General features: G+C 44.9%; 1 protein-coding gene across 1 annotated transcript in view; it reads left to right on the forward strand.

Moving 5' to 3' along the window:
- KCNK13 (potassium two pore domain channel subfamily K member 13) overlaps positions 1-21,004 on the forward strand; it is a 178,434-nt gene extending 157,430 nt beyond the window's left edge. Inside the window, exon 2 of the mRNA XM_082242802.1 lies at positions 19,907-21,004. Coding sequence (XP_082098928.1) covers positions 19,907-20,799 — 893 coding nt within the window. The 3' untranslated portion in view covers positions 20,800-21,004. The remainder of the gene's footprint in view (positions 1-19,906) is intronic.
- Positions 21,005-26,618: the final 5,614 nt, after the last annotated feature.

A 26,618-nucleotide genomic window follows, 5' to 3' on the forward strand; every position in this document is an offset into this window, starting at 1 on the left:
TGTCCCTAGCTATTAACAGCAGCAGCAGCAGCAGCTCTCCCTGCTCTCACTACACACACTGCTTCAGAATGATCTAAGATGGATGCTGCCCTTGCTTATTTATAGGAGGTGGGAGGGTGTGGGAGGGAGGTATGCTGATTGGCTGGAAATGTGCCTGCTGACTGTGAAGTTCAGGGTCAAAGTTTGCCTCAATGATGTATTATAGGGGGCGGACCGAACATCGCATATGTTCGCCCGCAGCGGCGAACTCGAACATGCTAAGTTCGCCGGGAACTGTTCGGTACACCTCTACTAGTAAGCGGTGTGGTGACAAAGGCACCAGATAGACAGAAGAAAGCTGTGGTCACACAGGGGGAATGCGTCACATGGAGAATGGGGAATATGTCATTTACCAGCCCCTTCCTTTGCTAAATGCACACGAGGGATCAGTACCAATCACTCACTGTGTCCATCTATAACTGAAGCATAGTAAACTGTTACCCATGCTTCAGTTTGTGAATGAACAAGAAGCCGCTCAGCACAGAGCACTCCCCATTTATGTATTGTCTAGTGTAGCTGAGGCTGCAGAGAAAGGGACTGGGGAATCTCTGCCCTCAGTCATTTTCTCTGTCTGAAAAGTGAGGAATCAGGGGTCTGATATTTCACCAAAGCCCCCAATGGGGCTCCTAAAATATGTAAAAAAAAAATATATATAAAAAAATAGACACATGAAATTGTAAAAAAATAATAATTAAAAAACTACTGACACCATCCACTGCCCAACTGACACCAATCTCTGCTCTGCTGACATCATCCTCTGCCCTATTGACAAAGTCCACTGCCTTACTGACACCATCCATTGTCCTACTGACACTGTCCACTGCCCTACTGACACTGTCCACTGCCCTACTGACTGACACTGTCCACTGCCCTACTGACTGACACTGTCCACTGCCCTACTGACTGACACTGCCCACTGCCTTACTGACTGACACCATCCACTGTCCTACTGACACTGTCCACTGCCCTACTGACACTGCCCACTGCCCTACTGACTGACACTGTCCTCTGCCCTACTGACACTGTCCACTGCCCTACTGACTGACACTGCCCACTGCCTTACTGACTGACACCATCCACTGTCCTACTGACACTGTCCACTGCCCTACTGACACTGCCCACTGCCCTACTGACTGACACTGTCCACTGCCCTACTGACTGACACTGTCCTCTGCCCTACTGACACTGTCCACTGCCCTACTGACTGACACTGCCCACTGCCCTACTGACTGACACCATTCACTGTCCTACTGACACTGCCCACTGCCCTACTGACTGACACTGTCCTCTGCCCTACTGACACTGCCCACTGCCCTACTGACTGACACTGTCCTCTGCCCTACTGACACTGCCCACTGCCCTACTGACTGACACTGTCCTCTGTCCTACTGACACTGCCCACTGCCCTACTGACTGAGACTGTCCTCTGCCCTACTGACACTGTCCACTGCCCTACTGACTGACACTGTCCTCTGCCCTACGGACGGACACCATCCACTGCCCTACTGACACTGCCCACTGCCCTACTGACTGACACTGTCCTCTGCCCTACTGACACTGCCCACTGCCCTACTGACTGACACCATCCACTGCCCACTTCCCTACTTACACTATACTCACTGTAGTAAACACTGTACCATGATAAAAAAGGGAGCAGACTTGATGGACCACTTGGTCCTTTTTTGGTGTAATTCTTCCATGTTTACTGAACACATGTGCCATTCAGTGAACACTTTGCATTTTTGCCCCGGCTGTTAGGCAGTGTGGCAACAAAGGCACCTGAGAAGTAGAAGAAAGGAGATCCAAGGTTCCAGATCAGGTATAAGGTCACTGCACTTTCCCACCTACACCAAAAACATTCCCTATGCTAGACATACTATCTCTCACCAGTGGGTTTCTTGTCCCTGACCTAGCCACTTCCCAAATGCGTGCCAACCAGATTCGGACAGTGCTTTACATTAGCACAGCCCTCACTAAAGATGCCCCGCAAAGTTAACCAGTGCAGCACCCTCCGGTCAAATGACTGCTCCCCTGATGTGGCTTAAGGAAGCCTCAGAGGAGCAAGAGTTACTCTTCTCCTCCATCCTCCCGGCATAGCGGCTGCCATTACAGCACCACCTGTGCAGGAAGACTGAACTACTCCTGCCTACATATTTATCCTGTAGCCACCTGCCCTGTATCTGGAGCCAACATCTCACCAACATCAATGTTTGGGCTCCACTCACTAGGCGTTGGTCTTTATAATCTTTATTGCAGTTCATAAACTGGGGAGAGGGTGTAGGGTGCAGAATACCCCCAAAAATGCACACAATGGGAGGACAGATACACCGAATCAACTGTAAGTCCTATGAGAGTGTCCTCTAAAATAGACGCTGATGATCATATATATGAATCTCTGACCTTTTGAGAGTGATCATAGTGTTTCCCTGATCCTGAATCTTTCCTTTGTTCCTCTGTATACCTAAGGAAAGTGGAAGAATAGTGCTGGACCCATAGGGTTATCTTATTTGTATCGCTATCTTGTAAAAATGTTAATGTAGGTGATTGATTCACGGGCAGGTGGCTTCTACACAGCAGAGGATCTTCTTGGTCTACTTGACTTGTGATTTAATGTAACAAAAATATGATTTGAAGCACCACTGCTAAGAGGTCCAGATATGATTTTAATCCAGCAAGGCTGGGCTCACTGCAAGCTTGGCCGCAGTATGGGTGTATGCTCAGTTTACATGTGTTTTTAGCCATGGTCCTTACAATCGAAGGTCCCTAACTCACATTCATACATACTAGGACCAATTTAGACAGGAGCCAATTAACCTACCAGCACATTTTGGAGAGTGGGAGGAAACCCACGCAGGCACAGGGTGAACATACAAACTTCATGCAGGTAGTGCCGTGGTTGGGATTTGAAGTGAGGACCCTAGTGCTACTAGGTAGAAGTGCTAACCACTGTGCTGCCCATATGCCCTATCCAGAGATGTGGTGGCCACAGTTCTCCTTGTCACCGGTGCCTTCATCTTTACCTTTTCTTCTTCTTAGTTTGGAGTCTTGATTGGCTGTCAGGATGGCAAAATGGGAGTTACCCAATCCCAGTACAGAATTCTGAAGGTTATAGCCATACCCACATGTGATGCTGAGCCTCCATATTTGAAAGGACTGAAATACAATGATTGTAAGTGGCAGGGAAATAAGGCTGGGGAGGAAAGGGCAATATGGGCATCTTCCAGCCAGGAAAGGAAATGGGCTTCTTCTGGCTTCTAATGTACATTGTGAGAAGCTCACGGTGTGCAGTGAAATCAGAGTAAGCAATTTCAGTCAGCTTCAAGGCCAGCTTTAAATGTGCATATATGTAGATAAAACTTTATCTAGCCTAAAAAATAGTATATAACACCTTAAAAAGGCAAAAAAAGAAAACATCTGCCAGATGAAATGGACATTAAATTGCTCTGGGACTGAAGTAATTGAACAAAGTTAAATTATCTAACTTTTGATCACCAGCATCCTTCTGCATTCCGTTCTGGGCAGATAGGAGAATAGAATGGTATTTTGCACACGGAGTGGACAGGCTGTCACCCTCGGCGGGGTGGATTGATCGGGACAGAAGTCTTCATTAGTCCTAGTCTGATCCTGTACCGCTCCTGGCTTGTCCTCTCATTAGAGTCTGCGGAGTTCTCTGTGATTGAAAATTTTTTCTTAGATCAGGTAACAGTATGAAAGGACTGACTGAAGTTCGGAAGTTAATATTGATGAGATTTTTTCTTCTTCTCAGTTTATGGCTGGAAATCTGTCAGTTAAAACCTGATATTTTTAATTTTTTTTTTTTTTTTTTGCTGAAACCATCCTAAAATAATCAGTGTTGTTGTAAAAACAGGATGTGGAAAGCAGAAAATAAATTTCAGTTTTCATAAAATTTGGAGCACTCTGTACGGCGAGATATGTGAAAACTGGAATCAATTTATGCCAGGTCGATCGCTGATGGAGTCTATGAGAAAATATACTCTGCTCAAAAAAATTAAAGGAACACTTTGAAAACACATCAGATCTCAATGGAGAAAATTTCATGCTGAATATCTATACTGGTATGGACTGGGTAATGTGTTAGGATCTATACTGGTATGGACTGGGTAATGTGTTAGGATCTATACTGGTATGGACTGGGTAATGTGTTAGGATCTATACTGGTATAGACTGGGTAATGTGTTAGGATCTATACTGGTATAGACTGGGTAATGTGTTAGGATCTATACTGGTATGGACTGGGTAATGTGTTAGGATCTATACTGGTATAGACTGGGTAATGTGTTAGGATCTATACTGGTATGGACTGGGTAATGTGTTAGGATCTATACTGGTATGGACTGGGTAATGTGTTAGGATCTATACTGGTATGAACTGGGTAATGTGTTAGGATCTATACTGGTATGGACTGGGTAATGTGTTAGGATCTATACTGGTATGAACTGGGTAATGTGTTAGGATCTATACTGGTATGGACTGGGTAATGTGTTATGAATGAAAGGATGCCATAACGTTTGATGGAAATTAAAATTATCGCCCTACAGAGGGCTGAATTCAAAGACACCCCAAAAATCAAAATGAAAAAATGATGCGGCAGACTAGTCTGTTTTGTTGAAATTTCATTGCAGCAACTCAAAATGGTACTGGTAGTTTGTATGGCCCCCACGTGCTTGTACATGTGCCTGACAATGAAGAAGCATGCTCCTAATGAGAGGACGGATGGTGTCCTGGGGTATTTCCTCCCAGATCTGGACCAGGGCATCACTGAGCTCCTGAACAGACTGAGGTGCAACCTGGTGGCATCGGAGGGACTGAAACATAATGTCCCAGAGGTGTTCTATTGGATTTTAGTCAGGCGAGCATGGGGGCCATTCAATAGTATCAATTCCTTCATCTTCCAGGAACTGGCTGCATACTCTCACCACATGAGGCCGGGCATTGTCGTGCACCAGGAGGAACCCAGGACCCACTGCACCAGAGTAGGTTCTGACAATGGGTCCAAGGATTTTATCCCGATACCTAATGGCAGTCAGGGTGCCATTGTCTATCCTGTAGAGGTCTGTGAATCCCTCCATGGATATGCATCCCCAGACCATCACTGACCCACCACCAAACCAGTCATGCTGAACAATGTTACAGGCAGCATAAAGTTCTCCACGGCTTCTCCAGACCCTTTCATGTCTGTCACATGTGCTCAGGGTGAACCTGCTCTCATCTGTGAAAAGCACAGGGCACCAGTGGCAGACCTGCCAATTCTGGTGTTCAATGGCAAATGCCAATCGAGCTTCAAAGGCAGTGGCGGTTCTACATTAAATTGCTCCGCGGGCGAGACTCCCTCCCGGCGCCCCCCCCCCCTCAAAAAAAAAATAAAATGACAGGAATTATACCCCCTGTTGCGTTTAGCGGGCATTACTGATGAATGGGGCCTTGCTGCAACCACGTGTACTGCATGCAGTTGCAGCACAATGGTGGTGCATATAGGGAGAAAAAACAAGCAGTGAAAAGGCGACATTGCCTCCATACTGTCTGTAAATGCCTCTGAAAAGCAATCTGAGAATGGATTGCTTTTCAGTGGAGCAGCATTCTCTACCGCTAGTGTAAAGGAGCCCTAAAAAAAGCTGTCCTGCTAGCTTAGAAAAGCAGTTCTGATCATACAAGGTGTAGGGGTCAGGAGCAAAAGTAACATACATACATCCACAAATATGCACACCTACTGTACATACCCTCACACACACGCTGTACATACATATATATATATATATATATATATATATATATATATATATATATACACATATACACACACACACATATTTCATACATTGTACATACATACACTCACACACATACAGTACATACATCCACACACATATATGTATACACATACAGCACATACACAAATGCGCTGTGTACTGGGTTCAGGCCCCAGTACAGGTCACAAATCCCTCAGTACATTCCCCCTAACACAAACCCCACAGAACATGCCCCCTCAGTACAGACCCCCTAGCACAAACCTCACAGTACAGGGCCCCCTCAGAACAGGGCCCCCCTCAGTACAGGATCCCCCTCACATACCTGCCAACTGTCCCGTTTTTCCCGGGACAATCCCGGCAAATAGGAGCCTGTCCCGGGCATTTTACAGTGTCCCTGTTAATCAGGGACAATGTAAATCACATTTTTTTTTTTTTAATTTTGTGCCACACGGAGTCGCTCTCACCCCAGCTAGGAGTTGTAGTTCTGACAGCAGGTTGTCTCTCTCTCTCTGCCCGCTCACTCTTCCCGCCTGTCGCAAATTTAACGTGTCACCGAAGGCAGGGTGTCAGCATGGTGCACTTTCCAAAATCCGCCAGCAGGGGGAGGCAGAGCACCTTCCGACAAGCTGGAGGCCTCACACTCCATTAATTACTACTATCAATAATGTTTTTTTATAGATATAATTTATACACCTGTTAATTGATACATATATATAGTTTTCTAGCTCTAGATAAATGTGTGTACATATCCGTGTATGTGTATGTGTGTGTGTATATATATATATATATATATATATATATATATATATATATATATATATATATATATGTGTGTGTGTATTGCTCAAAAAATGAAAACAGACCTCAATCCTCAATGGGAAAAATCTCATGCTGGATATCTATACTGGTATGGACTTGGTATGTGTTAGGATAATATGGACTGGGTAATGTGTTAGGATCTATACTGGTATGGACTATACTGGTATGGACTCTGTAATGTGTTAGGATGGTATGGACTGGGTAATGTGTTAGGATCTATACTGGTATGGACTGGGTAATGTGTTAGGATCTATACTGGTATGGACTATACTGGTATGGACTCTGTAATGTGTTAGGATGGTATGGACTGGGTAATGTGTTAGGATCTATACTGGTATGGACTGGGGAATGTGTTAGGATCTATACTGGTATGGACTGGGGAATGTGTTAGGATCTATACTGGTATGGACTGGGGAATGTGTTAGGATCTATACCAGTATGGACTGGGTAATGTGTTAGGATCTATACTGGTATGGACTGGGTAATGTGTTAGGGTCTATACTGGTATGGACTGGGTAATGTGTTAGGGTCTATACTGGTATAGACTGGGTAATGTGTTAGAATCTATACTGGTATGGACTGGGTAATGTGTTACGATCTATACTGGTATGGACTGGGTAATGTGTTAGGGTCTATACTGGTATGGACTGGGTAATGTGTTAGAATCTATACTGGTATGGACTGGGTAATGTGTTAGTATCTATACTGGTATGGACTGGGTAATGTGTTAGGATCTATACTGGTATGGACTGGGTAATGTGTTAGGAAGGAAAGGATGCTACATTGTTTTATGTAAATGAAAATTATCACCCTACAGAGGGCTGAATTCAAAGACAGGTGAATAAAGTGTGAAATGTGCTCAGGTGTGACCATACAAAAAATGTAATATGTAAATCTAAATAAAGTATTAGTTGTAAATAAGTACGATAAAACCCAGAGGCGTAACTAGAACCTTCAGGGCCCCGGTGCAAGAAACCATGAAGGGCTCCCCGGACCCCTGGCCCGGGGCCCTTCCCTTCAAGCCTGGGGCTCTTCTCACTGATCCTGGGGCCCTTTACTCTCATTGTGGGGCCTTTAATTACGGTCCCACAGCGGGACCCTTTCAGAAGTTCTGCAGTGGGCCCCCCTCCTGCCATCTTGGGGCCTCCCCACAGTGGTGGAATGCCAGGGCCAGCCCCATCACAAGGGTGACCTTTGCGATCCTGGAAGTTCACCCACTGGTGTCAGTAGTTTTTATTTTTTTGGTATTTTAATTGTATTATATTTTATAATTTTATTTTATTTTTTTACAACGTCACTGACTATGACTCTGTCCATTCAGAAAAGATAGGAGCTGGAAAATTACATTTTTACCGACCCCTTCCTGGTTCTCTATTGTGACACATCCCCTGCAGCAGCCGGCAGGAGAGGAGAGGGAGCACGGGGGGGGGGAAGCAGAACACGAGTGAACTAGATAGGAGGAGTGGCGGAGGCAACATACAGAGGAACAAATCTCCTAATTTTCCTCCTGCAGCTACAATAGGAAAAAGGAGGACAGTGATTTCTCTACATGCTGCCCCCACCGCCCCTCCTATCCAGGTGTACAGGGGAGCCGCACAGGCCCCCTGGAGCATAGGGCCCGGTAGCGATTGCAACCCCTGCAACCCCTGTAGTTACGCCCCTGATAAAACCTAATTATACCAGATAGTATAATCGTACTTATTTACACCTTGCACTTTATTTATATTTCCATATTACATTTTTTCTATGGTCACACCTGAGCACATTTCACACTTTAGATTCGCAGGGAATTGTAATGATAATTTTAAATTTTAGGCAGAAGTATTGCAGCTGAATGGGAGAATTATTCCAACTCTGCTACTTTGGCCTCAAGTTTTCAATTCCCTTTTCAATTTCCTGTAATCCTCTCTTTATGAAGTAGACCCTATAATCTGATAAGTAGGCGGAGAATAATTATGCGGCGTGGGCGGAGCTTCGGGGAAGTGGGTGTGGTAAGTAATTCATAGCTGTGCTGCAAAGTGTCCCTGGAAATTTTTTTCAAATGTTGGCAACTATGCTCTCAGTACAGGGCCCCCTCAGTACAGGGCCCCCCTCAGTACAGGGCCCCCTCAGTACAGGGCCCCCCTCAGTACAGGGCCCCCCTCAGTACAGGGCTTTCTTCCGTAGAGGAGTACTTACTGTGTCCGTGCAGGCTGCCGGTGGGGAGGGGCTTCTGCCTGTGTAGATGCCTCATCCTCTTTCTCGTGCCCCGGGTTTCCTATCCTCCAGTCCTAGGGTGGTGCAGAGTCAGAGAGCCCACGCAGCAGCACACTGACAGGCAGGTGAAGCGGAAGCAGAAGTCCAGCCTGTGACTGTGAGGACAGTGAGGGTGCTGCTGGTGCTGGGAGTCAGTGGAATATTGGAATGGATGTCTCGCCTGCCTTCCTCCTTTCCCCCCTGTCCGCATGCCGCACGGTCACTTGCTGTGCTCTCCGCCCCTGCACACAGGTACACATGCCTCCCTGGCTACTCCCACAAGAGTGGGAAGTATCGCATCCCAGCAAGCTGTGCGGACTTTAGACCGGCCCTTAGCAACCGATGATGATGTCATCGGTTGGCAGGATGCGATCGGGCGGCTCACATAGCTTTCCCAGTGTAAGCAACAGCTACAGGAATAATTCGCTCAGCTCAGCTTCTGTGCGGCAGCGGCTTCTTCAGCAGCAGGGTCGGCGCAGCCGCGCAGGTATAGAAAACCGCTTAGCGGCACAGGCTAGCACAGATGATTTTTTTTTTCCTCCACCAGGTTCGTGTGCTGAGTGCCGCCCCCCACGTGATGCCGCCCCGGGCGGCTGCCCCGTTCGCCGTGCCCAAAACCGCCACTGTTCACAGTGCCGGGCAGTGAGTACAGGGCCCACTAAAGGATGTCGGGCCCTCAGGCCACCCTCATGAAGTCTGTTTCTTAATGTTTGGTCAGAGACATTCACACCAGTGGCCTGCTGGAGGTCATTTTGTAGGGCTCTGGCAGTGCTCATCCTGTTCCTCCTTGCACAAAGGAGCAGATACCGGTCCTGCTGATGGGTTAGGGATCTTCTATGGCCCTGTCCAGCTCTCCTAGAGTAACTGCCTGTCTCCTGGAATCTCCTCCACGCTCTTGAGACCCACCTTGGAGACACAGCAAACCTTCCAGTAATGGCACATATTGATGTGCCATCTTGGAGCAGTTGGACTGCCTGGGCAACCTCTATAGGATCCAGGTATCGCCCCATGCTACCAGTAGTGGCACTGACCCTAACCAAATGCAAAACTATTGAAAAACAGTCAGAGAAGATGAGTAGGGAAAACAATGCTATTAGCCTCCACCTGTAAAACCACTTCTATTTTGGAGGTTGTCTCAGTGTTGTCCATCTAGTGCACCTGTTTGGTAATTTAAATAAAGAGGAAGTAAACCCTCTGAAAGAGCCCTCCAAAAAAATAAAAAACCTGTAAAGACAAAGGCATAATGAGCTAGTATGCATCGCATACTAGCTCATTATGAAGTACTTACCTTAAAACGAAGACCCCGCAGTGCCGCCCGCTCAGCGACAGGACGGCCGACAAGTTCGGCCGTCCTGGTTCGCATCCTCCGGCCATCTGATTGATCGGAGGTGCGATTACATCACTCCTGCGCGCCGCCATTCATGGCACAGAGCTAACCGTGCCGTTCCTTCAGAGCGCATGCGCCGATGATGTCATCGGCTGCATTCACTGTAAATATCTCCTAAACGGTGCAAGTTATAGCACCTATAGGTAAACCTTAATATAGGCTTACCTATAGGTAAAAGTCTTACAATATAAAGTATAAATTATATCTATACTGTAATATTTCCAGATTAAGGCACAACTATAAGAAAAAACATTACATTTTGTATAATAAGGTTTTGCAGATGGTATTCATCAAACAAAGCAATTAATATTATAAATTTTACCTCTAATGTAATTTGTCCTGATTAAAGTGTCATTAAACCCAGACTAAAAACTCTCATTACATGCTATATAACAGAGTGTTTATACTCACAAATCCACTAAAGCATTTGTTTTGTGTAAAGTGAAACATACCTGGATGTCCTCCAGCTATATATCTGACTAATGCCCCGTACACACGCTACGATTGTTGGCCGTGAATTTTCGGCCAACGTCCGATCGGCCGATTGTCGGCTTGTTAGTATGATGCTTCGGACAACTGACTCCGACTTTTCGGCCGAACAAAATCTGGTGTGCAAACTATAAAATTTTTGTTGGCCGTCAACAGAACGGCCGATTTCCCGTCAGTCAGTACAGATTTCGGCAGACAAAATTTGATGAGCAAGACTGGGCATGCTCAGAGAAGAAAAAACACACGGAAAGTTAACCATCACATGACATCACTTCTGAAGTTGGTTTTTGTTGGCCGAGAAAAATCGTGTGCAGTCTAGAGCACATTTCAACCAACACAACAACACTGGACAAAAGACGGCCGATCGGTCGGCCGATAATCGTTGCGTGTGTACGAGGCTTAAGAGCCGATTCACACTACCATGACTTGTCAGGTGACTTGGTCGCCTGACAAGTAGTGGTCCATGCTGTGCAATGGAACCGTTCTAATCAGAGCGACTCAAGTCGCTCCGACTTAGAAAAAGGTTCCTGCACTACTTTTGGGCGAAGTCGGAGCGACTTGCATTGACTTCTATTATGAGAAGTCGTTTGCAAGCCGCGATGAAGTCGTGCTGCACGGGCGACTTCAAAGTCGGGGCGATGACGTCATTGGCGCATGCGCTCTGAAAGTCGGGTGTGAACCGACTCTTAAAGAGGAAGTAAACCCACCAAAAAAAAAAAACCTGTAAGACAAAGGCATAATGAGCTAGTGTGCATCGCATACTAGCTCATTATGAAATACTTACCTTAGAACGAAGCCCCCGCAGTGCCGCCCACTCAGAGACAGGACAGCCGACATGGCTTCCTGGCCATCTGATTGGCCGGAGGCGCGATGACATCACTCTCGTGCATGCGCGCAGGAGCCGACGTTCACAGGCACAGGGCTCTGGAGGAACGGCACCGGTGGCCGTTTCTTCAGAGCGCATGGCCCGATGACGTCATTGGCTGCATTAAAAGTAAATATCTCCTAAACGGTGCAAGTTTAGGAGATATTTACAGTACCTATAGGCAGGGGAGGACTGGGCCAAGGGGCAGAGGGGCAATTGCCCCCTGGGCTGCTCTGATGTCCTGTAAAAAGACTGCACCGCTTCTACCACAGACATGCCTAAAGGATTCCTGGTGAAGAGAAGTAAAACGTTTCAGCCACTGACCTACTGAGTGTGGGATTAAGACAAGGACAGATCATAGGCCTCTCCCCCAGCATGGATGGTGAAAACTGCGTCTGAGCAGAGGCCGGTTCCATGTCCCACTTGAGACTCTCCTCCCATGGCCAGCCCCAACTGAGCTGTCCCAGCTGCCCATAACCGCCCCCTGCTGGCCAGGTTGGGAACCCGGATTCAGGCGGCGAGTAGAGAGTACCTGGAGCAGAGCTTCAGCCTAGAATGGGGGTCAGGAGGAGGACAAGAAGAGGGAGAGTGGGGCCGAGTCACTGCACTATGGGCCTCTGGTTTGTACTTACTTGCCCCCTGGGCCGAAAGTTGCCAGTCTGCCCCTGCCTATAGGTAAGCCTTATTAAAGGCTTACCTATAGGTACAAGTTATAAGAGAGGGTTTACAACCTCTTTAATGCAGTTTCTAATGAGAAGCTCACAGTGTTCGGTGAGAGGAGTCGGTACAACTGTGCAATACTGAAGGGAAGAGCGGAGTTCAGCTTTCAGAGATCAGCTGATCAGTGTCTGTATGTCAGAAGGCCGGGATAAAATTGATTTGCGCTTTCACGGGCGTTCTAATTGGCAAATGAGTCGCCTGAAATGAAATGCTAATTTCCTGCCGCTCAGAAGCATATGTTGTAAAATGTCGTTGATGATGACATTTGACAGTCGGCATCATCTCCATTAATTGGCTTCCTCTGAAGAACGGCACAGTCTTCTTTTTCCTGTGTTCAGCGACTGGCCTAAAGTTCGCCCCGACCACAAATCCCGCAGGGAGTTGTCGCCGTAAGGTATAATTAGTCCGGCGCGCTAATTAACAGTTTGAAATGAATTGATTGGACGCTTTGATGAAAGCGGCTCCTCGGCTAAAATGTATATTATGGTTATCAAATATTGACATTGCTACATTGTATGAATTTTAACCAGGATAATAGGAAGGGCATTAACTCTTTCATGACCAGAGGCAATTGATGTGTCGATGGCAGAGACGTATTGAGCAGTACTGGTTAACTTGACAAGAAACTCTAGGACTAATTTAAAATGTTTTTTTTGCATTTGTTTAAATTACATTTAAACACAAGAAAAAATATATATGTAGGAACCCATCAGTCCTTTCTTTAGGTGAAGAAAATACTTCTTAAATCTGTCAGAAATCCAGGGTCCTCGTAACATCATTACACTGAACTGAAATTGTAACCAGTACCAGTCTGGGCCAATCCTGACATTCCTCTATCTATCTATCTATCTATCTATCTATCTATCTATCTATCTATCTATCTATCTATCTATCTATCTATCTATCTATCTATCTATCTATCTATCTATCTCTCTCTCTCTCTCTCTCTCTCTCTCTCTCTCTCTCTCTCTCTATATATATATATATATATATATATATATATATATATATATATATATATATACACACAGTATCTCACAAAAGTGAACCCCTCCCATTTTTGTAAATATTTTATTATATATTTTCATGTGACAACACTGAAGAAATTAAACTTTGCTACAATGTAAAGTAGTGAGTGTACAGCTTGTATAACAGTGTAAATCTGCTGTCCCCTCAACATAACTCAACACACAGCCATTAATGTCTAACCACTGGCAACAAAAGTGAGTACACCCCTAAGTGACAATGTCCAAATTGGGCCCAATTAGCCATTTTCCCTCCCCGATGTTATGTGACTCGTTAGTGTTACAAGGTCTCAGGTGTGAATGGGGAGCAGGTGTGTTAAATTTGGTGTTATCGCTCTCACTCTCTCATACTGGTCACTGGAAGTTCAACATGACACCTCGTGGCAAAGAACTCTCTGAGGATCTGAAAAAAAGAATTGTTGCTCTACATAAAGATAGCCTAGGCTATAAGAAGATTGCTAAGACCCTGAGGTGGCCAAGATCATACAGCGGTTTAACAGGACAGGTTCCACTCAGAACAGGCCTCGCCATGGTCAACCAAAGAGGTTGAGTGCACGTGCTCAGCGTCATATCCAAAGGTTGTCTTTGGGAAATAGAGGTATGAGTGCTGCCAGCATTGCTGCAGAGGTTGAAGGGGTGGGGGTTCAGCCTCTCAGTGCTCAGACCATACGCCGCACACTGCATCAGATTGGTCTGTATGGCTGTCGTCCCAGAAGGGAGCCTCTTCTAAAGATGATGCACAAGAAAACCTGCAAACAGTTTGCTGAAGGCAAGCAGACTAAGGAGATGGATTACTGGAACCATGTCCTGTGGTCTGATGAGACCAAGATAAACTTATTTGGTTCAGATGGTGTCAAGCGTGTGTGGCGGCAACCAGGTGAGGAGTACAAAGACAAGTGTGTCTTGCCTACAGTCAAGCATGGTGGCGGGAGTGTCATGGTCTGGGGCTGCATGAGTGCTGCCGGCACTGGGGAGCTACAGGTTATTGAGGAAACCATGAATACCAACATGTACTGTGACATACTGAAGCAAAGCATGATTCCCTCCATTTGGAGACTGGGCCACAGGGCAGTATTCCTACATGATAACGACCCCAAATACACCTCAAAGACAACCACTGCCTTGCTAAAGAAGCTGAGGGTAAAGGTGATGGACTGGCCAAGCATGTCTCCAGACCTAAACCCTATTGAGCATCTGTGGGGCATCCTCAAATGGAAGATGGAGGAGCACAAGGTCTCTAACATCCACCAGCTCTGTGATGTCCTCATGGAGGAGTGGAAGAGGACTTCAGTGGCAACCTGTGAAGCCCTGGTGAACTCCATGCCCAAGAGGGTTAAGGCAGTGCTGGAAAATAATGGTGGCCACACAAAATATTCACACTTTGGGCCCAATTTGGACATTTTCACTTAGGGGTGTACTCACTTTTGTTGCCAGCGGTTCAGACATTAATGGCTATGTGTTGAGTTATTATTAGGGGACAGCAAATTTACATTACACTGTTATACAAGCTTTACACTCACTACATTGTAGCAAAGTGTCATTTCTTCAGTGTTACATGAAAAGATATAATAAAATATTTACAAAAATGTTAGGGGGTGTACTCACTTTTGTGAGATACTGTATATATATTTTAGTAAAGAACATAGAGAATAAAATGGTGGGTGTTGCATATCCACTTGCTGACCAGGCCTTTTTCTGACACTCTTTGTTTGCAATTAAACATCAATCTTTTTTGCTAGAAAATTACTTGGAACCCCCAAACATTATATATATTTTTTTTTAGAAGAGGCCCTAGCGAATAAAATGGTGGTTGTTGCAGTTTTTTATGTCACATGGTTTTTACGCAGCGGTTTTTCAAATGCATTAAAAAAAAAAACAATACACAATATATACCCCATTTTTTGTGTAAAATATTAAAGATGATGTTACGCTGAGTAAATAGATACATAGCATGTCATGCTTTAAAATTGCGCACACTCGTGGAATGACGGCAAAAGACGGTACTTAAAAATTTCCATAGGCGACACTTTCAAAGCCTTTATAGGTTACCAATGTAGAGTTACACAGGAGGTCTAGTGCTAGAATTATTGCTCTCGCTCTGACGTGTGTGGGGATACGTCACATGTGTGGTGCGATTGCCGTGCGGGACCGACATGCATATTTACCTTTGCACGTGAGCATGGAGGAACAGGGGCACTTTAAACATTTTTTTTATGTTAACATTTATTTTATTAACTTTTTTTTTAACATTGCATCTTTCATTTTTACAAGGGGTGAACAACATCCCTTGTGATAGCATGAGTTTTGACAGGTTCTCTTTATGGAGAGATCTGGGGCCTATTAGACCCCAGGCTTCTCCTCTGGCCTCCAATGCAGCCAATCAAGCCAAGATCGATTTAATCTGATGTTTTCGCAAGCCATTAAGGCCCCTTTCACACTTGTGCGACTTGTCCTGCAACTTAGGACTGCAAAGTCGCATGACAAGTCTTACTCCATGATTTCCAATGAGTACCATTCATATCTGTGCGACTTCAAGTCAAAGAGACTTCAAAGTAGTCCCTGCACTACTTTGGTCTGACTTTGATGCGATTTGAGGTCCATAGACCTCAAGATTACACAGGCAATGCTTCAAGTCACGGAGAGATAGCTGAAATCCAATTGGGAAAAGACCGCTCCAGGTGGGCTAGGTATCAGGTGCCGGTCGGATCCGTCAATCCAGAATCACATAAAGCAAAAAGAGATGACCGCACTCCGATGTAAATCAAAAATTGGAGTTTGGCAATGAGTAAGCGACATCTCTAAGTCGTGAAACGCGTCTGCCTTTGTGTCCTGCATCCATAGTGTGTTGTTCCAGTTTGCCTTTTGTTTGATGTGGAATAAATTTACTCCAATTTTTGATTTACATCGGAGTGCGGTCATCTCTTTTTGCTTTATAATGCTTCAAGTCACGTCAAAGTCACGCGAATTTCAGGTTCAAGTGTGAAAGGGGCTTGACTGTTTGTTTGCATGAGACTAATACTGGAAGTGATGAAATCCTTGTCGCTTCCGGTTTCTGACGTCATACAGCGGAGGAACAACATCAGTTCCACTCACTCTTTGCCCAGAACTTGATGCTGTCGCATCCTTACCAGGCTCCCCGATCGGACACCCTTCTGCCACCTGTAAAGGTATTCCAGCGGCTGTATGGGTGCTCTGATTACTTTTACTTGAAAGAGAATCGCCGGCTGCCAAAAAAATATACCGAGATCATGGCTGTAGCTGCAGTCATGATCCCGGTATAACCGCTTCAACCAACTAAATATGGGAAGTGGGTAAGCAAGGTTATTAGCTTCTGTGAACTACAAAGCAACACCCTTCTATGTTAAAGATGTGAGGAGAAGGAGAGATGTCCTGTAGTCCTGTCCTAAAGTGACAATGTTACTCCTCTATGACTTTTATCAGTTACATTGTTCTCAGTATCATCTCTAAATTAGGCAACGCCTCCACATATGAGGAGGAGGTGTTCCATAGTCCTGCACTAGATTGATAATACTGCTCCTCCTAAGATACAGTACGGCAAGTGAGAGTTTGGAAGACAGATGGCGGAAACACTGATTGCCAGAATCCTGCCACTATATAGAGAAGTAAAAATATGGCTTCAGCCTGAAAAAGCTCTGCCAGTTGGACGAAACATGTCAGAGGAGCATAGTCAGGAGGTGTTCAGGCTGAAGCTGTATTTCTACCTCTCTATATAGTGGCTGGTTTCTGGTTTGTGGGGTTTCTACTAGGGATCGACCGATATCAGTTTTTCATTGCCGATACCGATATTTTGGCCAATGCATATCGGTATCGGCTGATATTGGCCAATATTTTTGTACATTTCATTTTATTTAATTTTTTTTCTTTGACAGGTACTCTTATGGAGGGATTTGGGGGTCTAAAAGACCCCAAACCCCAAGTTTGGCTGTCTTGAATGCTGTCAGTTTTTTTTAATGTGGCGCCCAGTACCCGGAAGTGATGTCATGACATAATTTCCTAGTTTTTGCATGGAGACCCGATCAGAGCCGAATGCGGCTTTGTTTGGGTCTTTGGCGGCCGTGCAGTCTGGTTGCCCGGGTCTCCCGGTGGGACGGGAGACCCAGACGAGCCGCAGATGGTTGCAGGACGGGGGGAATGTCCCCTCCCGATCCTTGTAATGACAGCTGAGCGGCTTCTTAGCCACATCGGTTGTCATTACAAGACAGCGGACCGTCGGCTTACACTTACCTTAGAAGGAAGCCCCGACACGGCCCCCACGGACACCGCTGTGGGAGCGGACATGATCCTTCGGCGTCTCTTCCGGGTTCGGCGGCTCCGGCGCTGTGATTGGCCAGAGCTGCGATGACGTCACTCCCGCGCATGGAGTAATTTTCCGGCAATTCTCGGCAAGGAACTCTGAAGGTCCGCCGGAGCTCCAGAGCGCATGCGCCGCACTCGTCAGCGGCTGCATGCAGTGATAATATCTCCTAAACCGCGCAGGTTTAGGAGATACTAATTGTACCTACAGGTAAGCCTTATTATAGGCTTACCTGTAGTTAAAAGTAAAAAAAAGCGGTATACTACTGCTTTAAGTGTTCTTCATTTAACAGATTGGCAATGGACCTTTCTAGTTGTTATTTTACATATAACAGTTTTGAATTAAACATTTCAACTTTTTCAAATCAATTATTTCTTTTTCAAACTTAAAGTGATTTGTAAACGATCACCTTGTAAAAAAACACATTTAGTTTAAAATTGAAATGAAAGGTAAAACATTTTTGTATACAGTAGCTATAAAAAAAAACATTAGAAATACCTTTTTTCCCTTTTTTATAGGTGATCACATTCCCTCTGTTCTCAGTTTCATAAGAGCTGGGGGAGGAGAAGCAGCAGTACACTGAGCTTCCCAGTGAATGGCTATGCAGGGGGAGGGGGGATGCGTGTCAGGAAAAGTCTGATCATTGGAGGAGAGCAGGCAGAGTTTCCAGGAGAAAATTAAAGGGAGGGTGCATTAGCCTTGTGCATTACCCAAGCGGGGTTTATTAACCACGTTCTGACCGCCCGGCGCAATTATACTGCGGCAGGCTGGCTCAGATGCACGAACTGCCATACCTGTTCGCAGGAGCGCTCCTGGGGGCGCGTGCTTGCTGCCGGAGGCATGTGCCCGCCCCCATTAGGCAGCGGTGAAGCCGATCCACGGGGTCGAGTGCCGGGCACCCGCAATTGCTCCCTGTGGAGAGAGAGAATGACGGTCTGCTGTTGTAAATACAGCAGACCGTTGTTCTCTCCGGAATGATCACAGAACGCCTATGATCCTCCTATTTAGGATCACAGGTCTCTGTGTTGATTCCACAAGTCCCTCCCCCCCATAAGGTTAGGAAACACCCCCTAGGCTCACACTTATCCCTTTGATCACCCCTGGTGTTAACCCCTTGCGTGCCAGTGTCCTTAGTACAGTAATAGTGAATATTTTCAGCACTGATTACTGTAGTAATGTCACTGATCCCCCCCAAAAGTGTAAAAAATGTCAGTTAGATGTCCGATCTGTCCGCCGCACTGTCGTAGTCCCGCTAAAAATCACGGATCACCGCCATTACTAGTAAAATAAAAATAAAAATGACATAAATCTTTCCCTTAGTTTGTAGACGCAATAACTTTTGCGCAAACCAATCAAAATACGCCTATTGGGATTTTTTTTACCAAAAAATATGTAGCAGAAAACAAATCGGCCTAAAAGGATGAAAAATTTTATTTTTTATTTTTTTTTTTGAGGAATGTTATATAGCAGAAAGTGAAAAATATTGTTTTTTTTTCAGAATTGTCGCTCTTTTTTTATTTATAGCACAAAAAAAAAAAAAAAAAAAATCACACAGATCAAATACTGCCAAAAGAAAGCTCTATTTGTGGGAAAAAAAGGACATCAATTTAATTAGGGTACAGCGTCGCATGACTGCGCAATTGTCGGGTTAATAAAATGCAGTGCTGAATCGCAAAAAATGGCCTGGTCATTAGGGAGGCAAATCCTTTAGGTCCAGAAGTGGTTAATAAGAAAGATAAAAGAGACTCCCAAACAAATCAGTCATAAAAGCATATTAATGTCCACAATGGACACGAAGCAACCAGGTCACCAGGACTATGTCTATCACACTGGGGGACTCTATAAATTCTGACGCGTTTCAAGGGGGGATCCCCTCTTCCTCAGAGCCAAACTGTGATGTTGCATTGACACATTTAATATAATGAGACTCATCACATGGTCTCAGGACCACTCCCACTGTTGGGTGGGAGTGGGAGTGGTTAACAAATGGGCCCTAATCTAATATATTAAAATAACAGTGATAAAGCACTGGCAAACTATAATGATGAAAACAAGATAACTTGAATATATGCATGATACACATTTGATTTCCATCAAACATACCCTCCAAGGAAAGAAAAAGTAGACTTTATTTATTTATTGTCAAGCAAATTTGGCATTCAAATATTTTACCTTAAAAAAAGTCTAATGTGTGGCTTGCATTAAAACCAGAATTCAATTAAATATCAATATTTTGCCTTTCAGGTTTTGGCATGACCACCCCAGCCACCATTGCAGGGAAGATATTCCTTATATTCTACGGCTTGATTGGATGCGCAGCCACCATCTTGTTCTTCAACCTCTTCCTGGAACGTCTGATCACAGTCATCGCCTTCATCATGAAGTCGTTTTACGAGAGGCAGCTGAGGAGGAAGGAAGGCATGCCTCCCGAAACTCGTCGGGGCTCTGGTAACTCGGAGGTGGACAGTCTAGCTGGATGGAAACCATCCGTATATTACGTAATGCTCATTTTGTGCGTGGCGTCCATTATCATATCTTGCTGTGCCTCTGCCATGTACTCGCCCATCGAAGGATGGGGCTACTTTGACTCTCTTTATTTTTGCTTTGTTGCCTTCAGCACTATCGGATTCGGTGACATGGTCAGTAGTCAAAAAGCCAAATATGAAAACCAAGGACTCTATCGTTGTGGCAATTTCATCTTTATTTTTATGGGGGTTTGCTGTATATATTCCCTATTTAATGTTATTTCGATAGTCATCAAACAGTGTGTCAATTGGATATTAAAGAAATTAGAATGCCGATGTTGCCAAAGATGCCAAAGAAAAATATTTAGGCCTAAAAGAAACGTGGTCATGCCGCACAATGTTCGAACTAGACGGAACATCTCTATTGAAACGGACGGAGTTTATGAGAGTGAGACGGACGGCAGGAGGATGTCGGGGGAGATGATCTCCATGAAAGACTTCTTGGCCTCCAACAAAGTCTCATTGGCCATCATGCAGAAGCAACTCTCGGAGACAGCCAACGGTTGCCCGAGGCAAATCGGCACAAGTTCCCGTCACAATGGCTTCTCAGGGGGTGTGGGGGCATTAGCAATTATGAATAATAGACTGGCAGAGACCAGTGTGGACAGGTGAATGCTCTAGCTGGAAAGACAATGGAAGAATTGTTCAAGAATTTGGAAAGTTTCTCGTCTGAGGTTAATTTAACTGTGAATGTTCTGATTTATCCAGGTTATGGTTTACCTAGTAGTAGTTAGTCACAATCAGCTTGACTTGCTTTGTAATGTTGATGATATTTTGCTACTTATCCAAATGCCTTCCTTAGCTTTAATGATAGTCACAGGGCCATCTTTAGTGTTGATTGGACCCTGGGCAAATATTTTCTTGGGCCCTACCAAATGCACTTATCAACAATTTATGGGCAGTGCGGGCTCAAGGGGCAGCTGCTTTGGGCCCCACAACAATGGCTTGGCCCGGGCAGTTGCCCCTTTTGCCCTGTGTTAAAGACGGCCCTGGATAGTCAGAAACATACCCAAGTATTTATAGCCAAAGGGAGAACCCAGTGACCTTATGCTGGCTCAAATCTTACACGGTTCAGCAGGGTTTTCTCAGAGAATAGGTGCAGGAACTCCCTTTATTCGGACTTTCCCCTTGTCTCCGCCCCTACCTACCTCCGTGAACCATTCCTTGGTTCCACGCACCACCCACCGCCCAGGATCATCCTTTTTAGAAAATACAGAAACAAGTAACATTTGTGGTACTAAGCAATTTGTATGGATTTTTTTTATTGATAACAAAAAAGCAGTAAAATAGATCCCCTGCAGCCAACAATAATAGACCCCCCAGCAGCAATAGATCCAGCCAGCGACAATGGGTCCCCAGCAGCAACTACAGATCTCCCAGCAGACAGCATCAATAGACCCTCCAGCAGCCAGCTACAATAGACTGCTCCATAAAGAGTAGATCCCTACCAGCAACAACTGACCCCTCAGCAACATAAGAACCACCCCATTAACAATAGACCCCCCCCCCCTGAAAAATTAGATCTCTTCCAGAGACAATATATCCCCCAGCAGCCACACTAGACCTCCCCAGCTGCAATAAACTCTCCTGCAGGAATAGATCCTTACCAGCAACAATAGATCCCTCAGCAGCCAGCATCAATAGACAATGTTGCATTCCTTGCAATTGCATACATTCAGTGCTGGAGGTGCCGGAACTGCGTTCCCCCGCGTTCCCGCTGAAAAAAAGCCCTGCTGCTAGCAATATTCACTGTGTGTTTTCCCGGCCAAGATGGCTCCCCCTATCGGGAGAACAGAAAATCTCAGTGGGAGGGATTCCCCATCAACAGGAGAATCAAGCGATTTTCTTTCCTGCAACCAAAAGAAAAGCGCACTGTCTGGCCAGACACGTTCCTGACAACCAATAAAGCTGAGGCAAATGATTGGATGAATAGTGAAACATCTCCAGTATTATAAAGCAAGTCCAGGTAATTGTGACTAATTACTACAAGGTCACTTAGATACATGGAGGCTGATCTATAAAGAATGGAGGATGGGAGGGGCGAAGATCCTGAATGTAACAGCCATCACGATGTGACCCAGAAAATTATTTTTTCTACAGGAAACACCTCAATTTTTAAAAGTTAATTCCAATCCAAAATATATATTTCAGTTTTCAATGGTAACTAGGAGGTTGAATCATAAATATTAGAAGAAAGAAGATGAAACGCGGCACTCCACATAAGACAAACCAGGTGTGAAAGTGGCTTCAGCCTGACTCCTCCCCGGCCATGGCCTTGACACATTTTGTCTTGCCTACAGGGCTTATTCATAGTGATTAACCACTTTACTACCGGAGGATTTTGCTGTCTTACGTCTGGGCCACTTTTTGCGATTCGGCACTGTGTGACTTTAACTGACAATTGCGCGGTCATGCAAAGCTGTACCCTAACGAAATTTACGTCCTTTTTTTCCCACAAACAGAGCTTTCTTTTGGTGGTATTTGATCACCTGTGCGATCTTTACTTTTTGTGCTATAAACAAAAAAAGCGTAAATTTTGAAAAAACAATATTTTTCACATTTTTTTATATGAAATCACCCCCCCCCCCCCAAAATGTAAAAATCAAATTTTTTTTAAATTTTTGGCCAATTTGTTTTCTGCTACATATGTTTGGTAAAAAAAAATCACAATAAGCGTATTTTGATTGGTTTGCGCAAAAGTTATCGCAGCTACTAACTAAGGGAAAGATTTCTGTCATTTTTGGTGTTTTTTTTTTTTAACAAGTAATGGCCGGCGATCTGCGATTTTTTTTGCGGGACTGTGACATTGCGGCGGACAGATCGGACCCTTGACTGACATTTTTGACACTTTTGGGGGTACCAGTGACATTTCTATAGTAATCAGTGCTATAAATATGCACTGTTACTGTAAAAATGACACTGGCAGGGAAGGGGTTAATTTTATTGGAGAGGGAGGGGTTAATGTATGCCTGGTGCTTACTAACGTGTGTGGGGGGAGGTGACTGAGTGACACAGGGACAGATCGCAGGTTTAGCTATGCTGAACCCTGCAATCTGACCCTGTCTGTCACTTAGGAGATCTGCCCGCTCTGTTTACACAAGCGGGCGGATCTCCACACTCGATTCCCCGACGATCGGGGAAGAGCAGCGGCCCGACTCCCGCTGTGAATGAATATAGCGGGAGCGAGCCTCCGGCGGCGCGCGCGCGCGCCGCTGAGAAAGAGGATTGTTTGGTGACGTAGTACTACGTCGCCAGACGTTATCGAGCCACTTTGCCGCAGTAGTGCTCTAGTGAGCAGACGGCAAGTGGTTAAACCCTGTGGGCAGGGCGAAATGCATAGGGAGCGCAGCCCGGAAGGAGTTGGGCTGAAGCCACTTTCACTACAATTCCCACTTGGGCTGTTTTTTTGTGGAGTGTGGCGTTTCATCTTCTTTCTTCCAACATATGCACATAGAGCCGGGATGGGCTCTCTTAAAGCCAGCACCTACACTCAGTGGGAGTCACCGGAGCGCTATAGGACTTTGCTTAGAGCGATGCCCGAAGTCCTTGTGGTTTAAAGTTGAATCACATCAGCTGCTAATATATCCCAATTGAATCTGCAATTCATTACAACTAATGCCTCGTACACACGCAACGATTGTTGGCCGTGAATTTTCGGCCAACGTCCGATCGGCCGATTTTCGACTTGTTAGTATGATGCTTTCGACAACCGACTTCGACTTTTCGGCAGAACAAAATCTGGTGTGCAGGCTATAACATTTTTGTTGGCTGTCAACAGAACGGCCGATTTTCCGTCAGTCAGTACAGATTTCGGCAGACAAAAATCTGATGAGCAAGACTGGGCATGCTCAGAGAAGAAAAAACACACGGAAATTAAACCAGAACATGACATCACTTCTGAAGTCGGTTTTTGTTGGCCGAGAAAATTTGTGTGCAGTCTAGAGCACATTCCAACCAACACAACAACACTGGACAAAAGACGGCCGATCGATCGGCCGATAATCGTTGCGTGTGTGCGAGGCATAACCAGATAACCACACAGCCGTCTCCGATAGCTCCTCCATGATTAGGGATGAGCAAAATTTACTGTTTACATTTCCTTAAATTTTGGTGGAAATCAGAAAATTTCAGTAAAATATGGCCATTTTGTCGAGATGCATTGGAGTCCGAGGTGGTTTTGTGTTGTTTTTAAGGGTAAAAAAGAATAGTTTAGGTTCCTCAACTTCCTCAAAGGTCTGGAATCGTAATCCACTAGAACCAAAACCTTAATTTATGAACTACTATAGACCAATACATACATATTTGTTCAATGTTCTAATGCAAACCGATGCATAGCCTTTGAACAAGTATTTGTGCATTGGTCCATAGTAGTCCATAAACCAGAGCTTTGGTTCTAGTAGATAAATGTTTTCAAGGATGCAATAGACCTTCAATGCCTCCTGAGGGTCACAGAAGCTTCTTTTACTAAAGCTCCGTACACATGCATCGATTATTGGCCGGGAATTTTCGGCCAACGTCCGATCGGCCGATTTTCGGCTTGTTAGTATGATGCTTCCGACAACCGACTCGGCCGAAAAAAATCTGGTGTGCAGGCTATAAAATTTTTGTTGGCCGTCAAAACAATGGCCGATTTTCCGTCAGTCAGTACAGATTTCGACAGACAGAAATCTGATGAGCAAGTCTGGGCATGCTCAGAGATGAAAAAACACACGGAAAGTAAACCAGCACATGACATCACTTCTGAAGTAGATTTTTGTTGGCCGAGAAAATTTGTGTGCAGTCTAGGCACATTCCAACCAACAAAACACCACTCTGGACAAAAGTCGGACGATCAGTCGGCCGATAATCGTTGCGTGTGTACGAGGCATTACCCTGGACTTGTTTTTGTGCCAAAAAACAGCACTCGACCTACATACACCCCAAAAAAACATGTAGCTTCTTAATAATTTGCTTTTTTTATTTGAAGAAAATGTTCCCTAAATAGCTCAATAAGCTATCAGCAAAATCACAAATTTTGCGTTAATCACTCTGCTCATCCCTATCATAAAATCAGCAGAATGGAAAAAAAAAAGTAAGAAAACGGAAGACAATGACAACCATATGTTATTTCTGTAGGGAGTAATGAGGAAATATACTGTAGGTAAATCTTACCACTGGAGTCTAACAGGGCAGTCTTTAACACAGGGCAAAAGGGGAAGCTGCCCTGGGCCCAGTCATTGGTGTGGGGCCCAAAGAAGCTGCCCCTTGAGCCCACACTGCCTACAAATAGTTGATAAGTGGATTCGGGAGGGCCCAAGAAAATGTTTGCCCGAGTTCCAATAAATATTAAAGACGGCCCTGGAGTCTAATACTGTTCACCAAAACTGAATGTCAGCCTTGGGTGATGTTCACCTTTTATTTCCCCCAATTCCCGTACCTTGGTCTCATTTCATCCAAGGTTTCTCATATAGCTGCAGCTCAATGAACCAATATAAATTTCTCCTCTGTTGCTTTTGGCAAATGAGATCTGTAGGGTAGGGAAGATATATACGATAAACTTCCTAAATATCGCCTGTTACATGATGAGGTCTCTATTGTACCAGGCAATAAAACAAGCAGTAAAAGTAAAACTATAACTGTCCTCCAGTCATCCTTTTCAACCAAGCCAAGTTGTAAACCTGTGAAGGTTCTCATCTGTCTAGATTAGTCTTTCTCAATCTGGATTTCATGAAACCCTGGGGTTCTTCCAGAGGTTTTTAGGGGTTCCTTGAGCAATCCTGTCCAGTCATATTTTTCAACCAAGTTGTAAACCTGTGAAGGTTCTCATCTGTCTACATTAATTTTTCTCATCAAGGGTTCCATGGAACCTTGGGGTTCCTCCAGAGGTTGTTAGGTGTTCCTTGAACAATCCTCTCAATGTCCAGTCATCCTTTTCAACCAAGCCAAGTTGTAAACCCTTGAAGGTTTTCACCTGCTTAGATCACCCTTTCTCAACCAGAGATCCATGAAACCCTGGGGTTCCTCCAGAGGTTTTTAGGGGTTACTTGATCAATCCTGTCCAGTCATCCTTTTTAACCAAACCAAGTTGTAAACCTGTGAAGGTTCTCATCTGTCTAGATTAGTCTTTCACAGACTGGGTTCCATGAAACCCTGGGGTTCCTCCAGGGAATTGTAGTTCTTGAACAACTGGAGGGCCATAGTTTGAAGGCCCCTGCTCTATACTATAAATAAGTACAACGCACACTGCCAAGCCTAAAGAAGATGAAAACCCAATCACTTAACCCTATTGTCATTTCTAAAATCATTGAATCTTTTTAAATCTGCCGCTTTTATCAAATTAATCCGTGGACATCCTGTCCTGATGGTTATTTCTGTTATTTGGTGACAACATTCTGTATTGTCTCCCAACTGTGCTCCTGCGTTGTCACCCTGTCACCAACACATTGCACATG

This window comes from Pelophylax lessonae (assembly GCF_965119305.1).
Source record: "Pelophylax lessonae genome assembly, chromosome: 13".
Taxonomy (NCBI): Eukaryota; Metazoa; Chordata; class Amphibia; order Anura; family Ranidae; genus Pelophylax; species Pelophylax lessonae.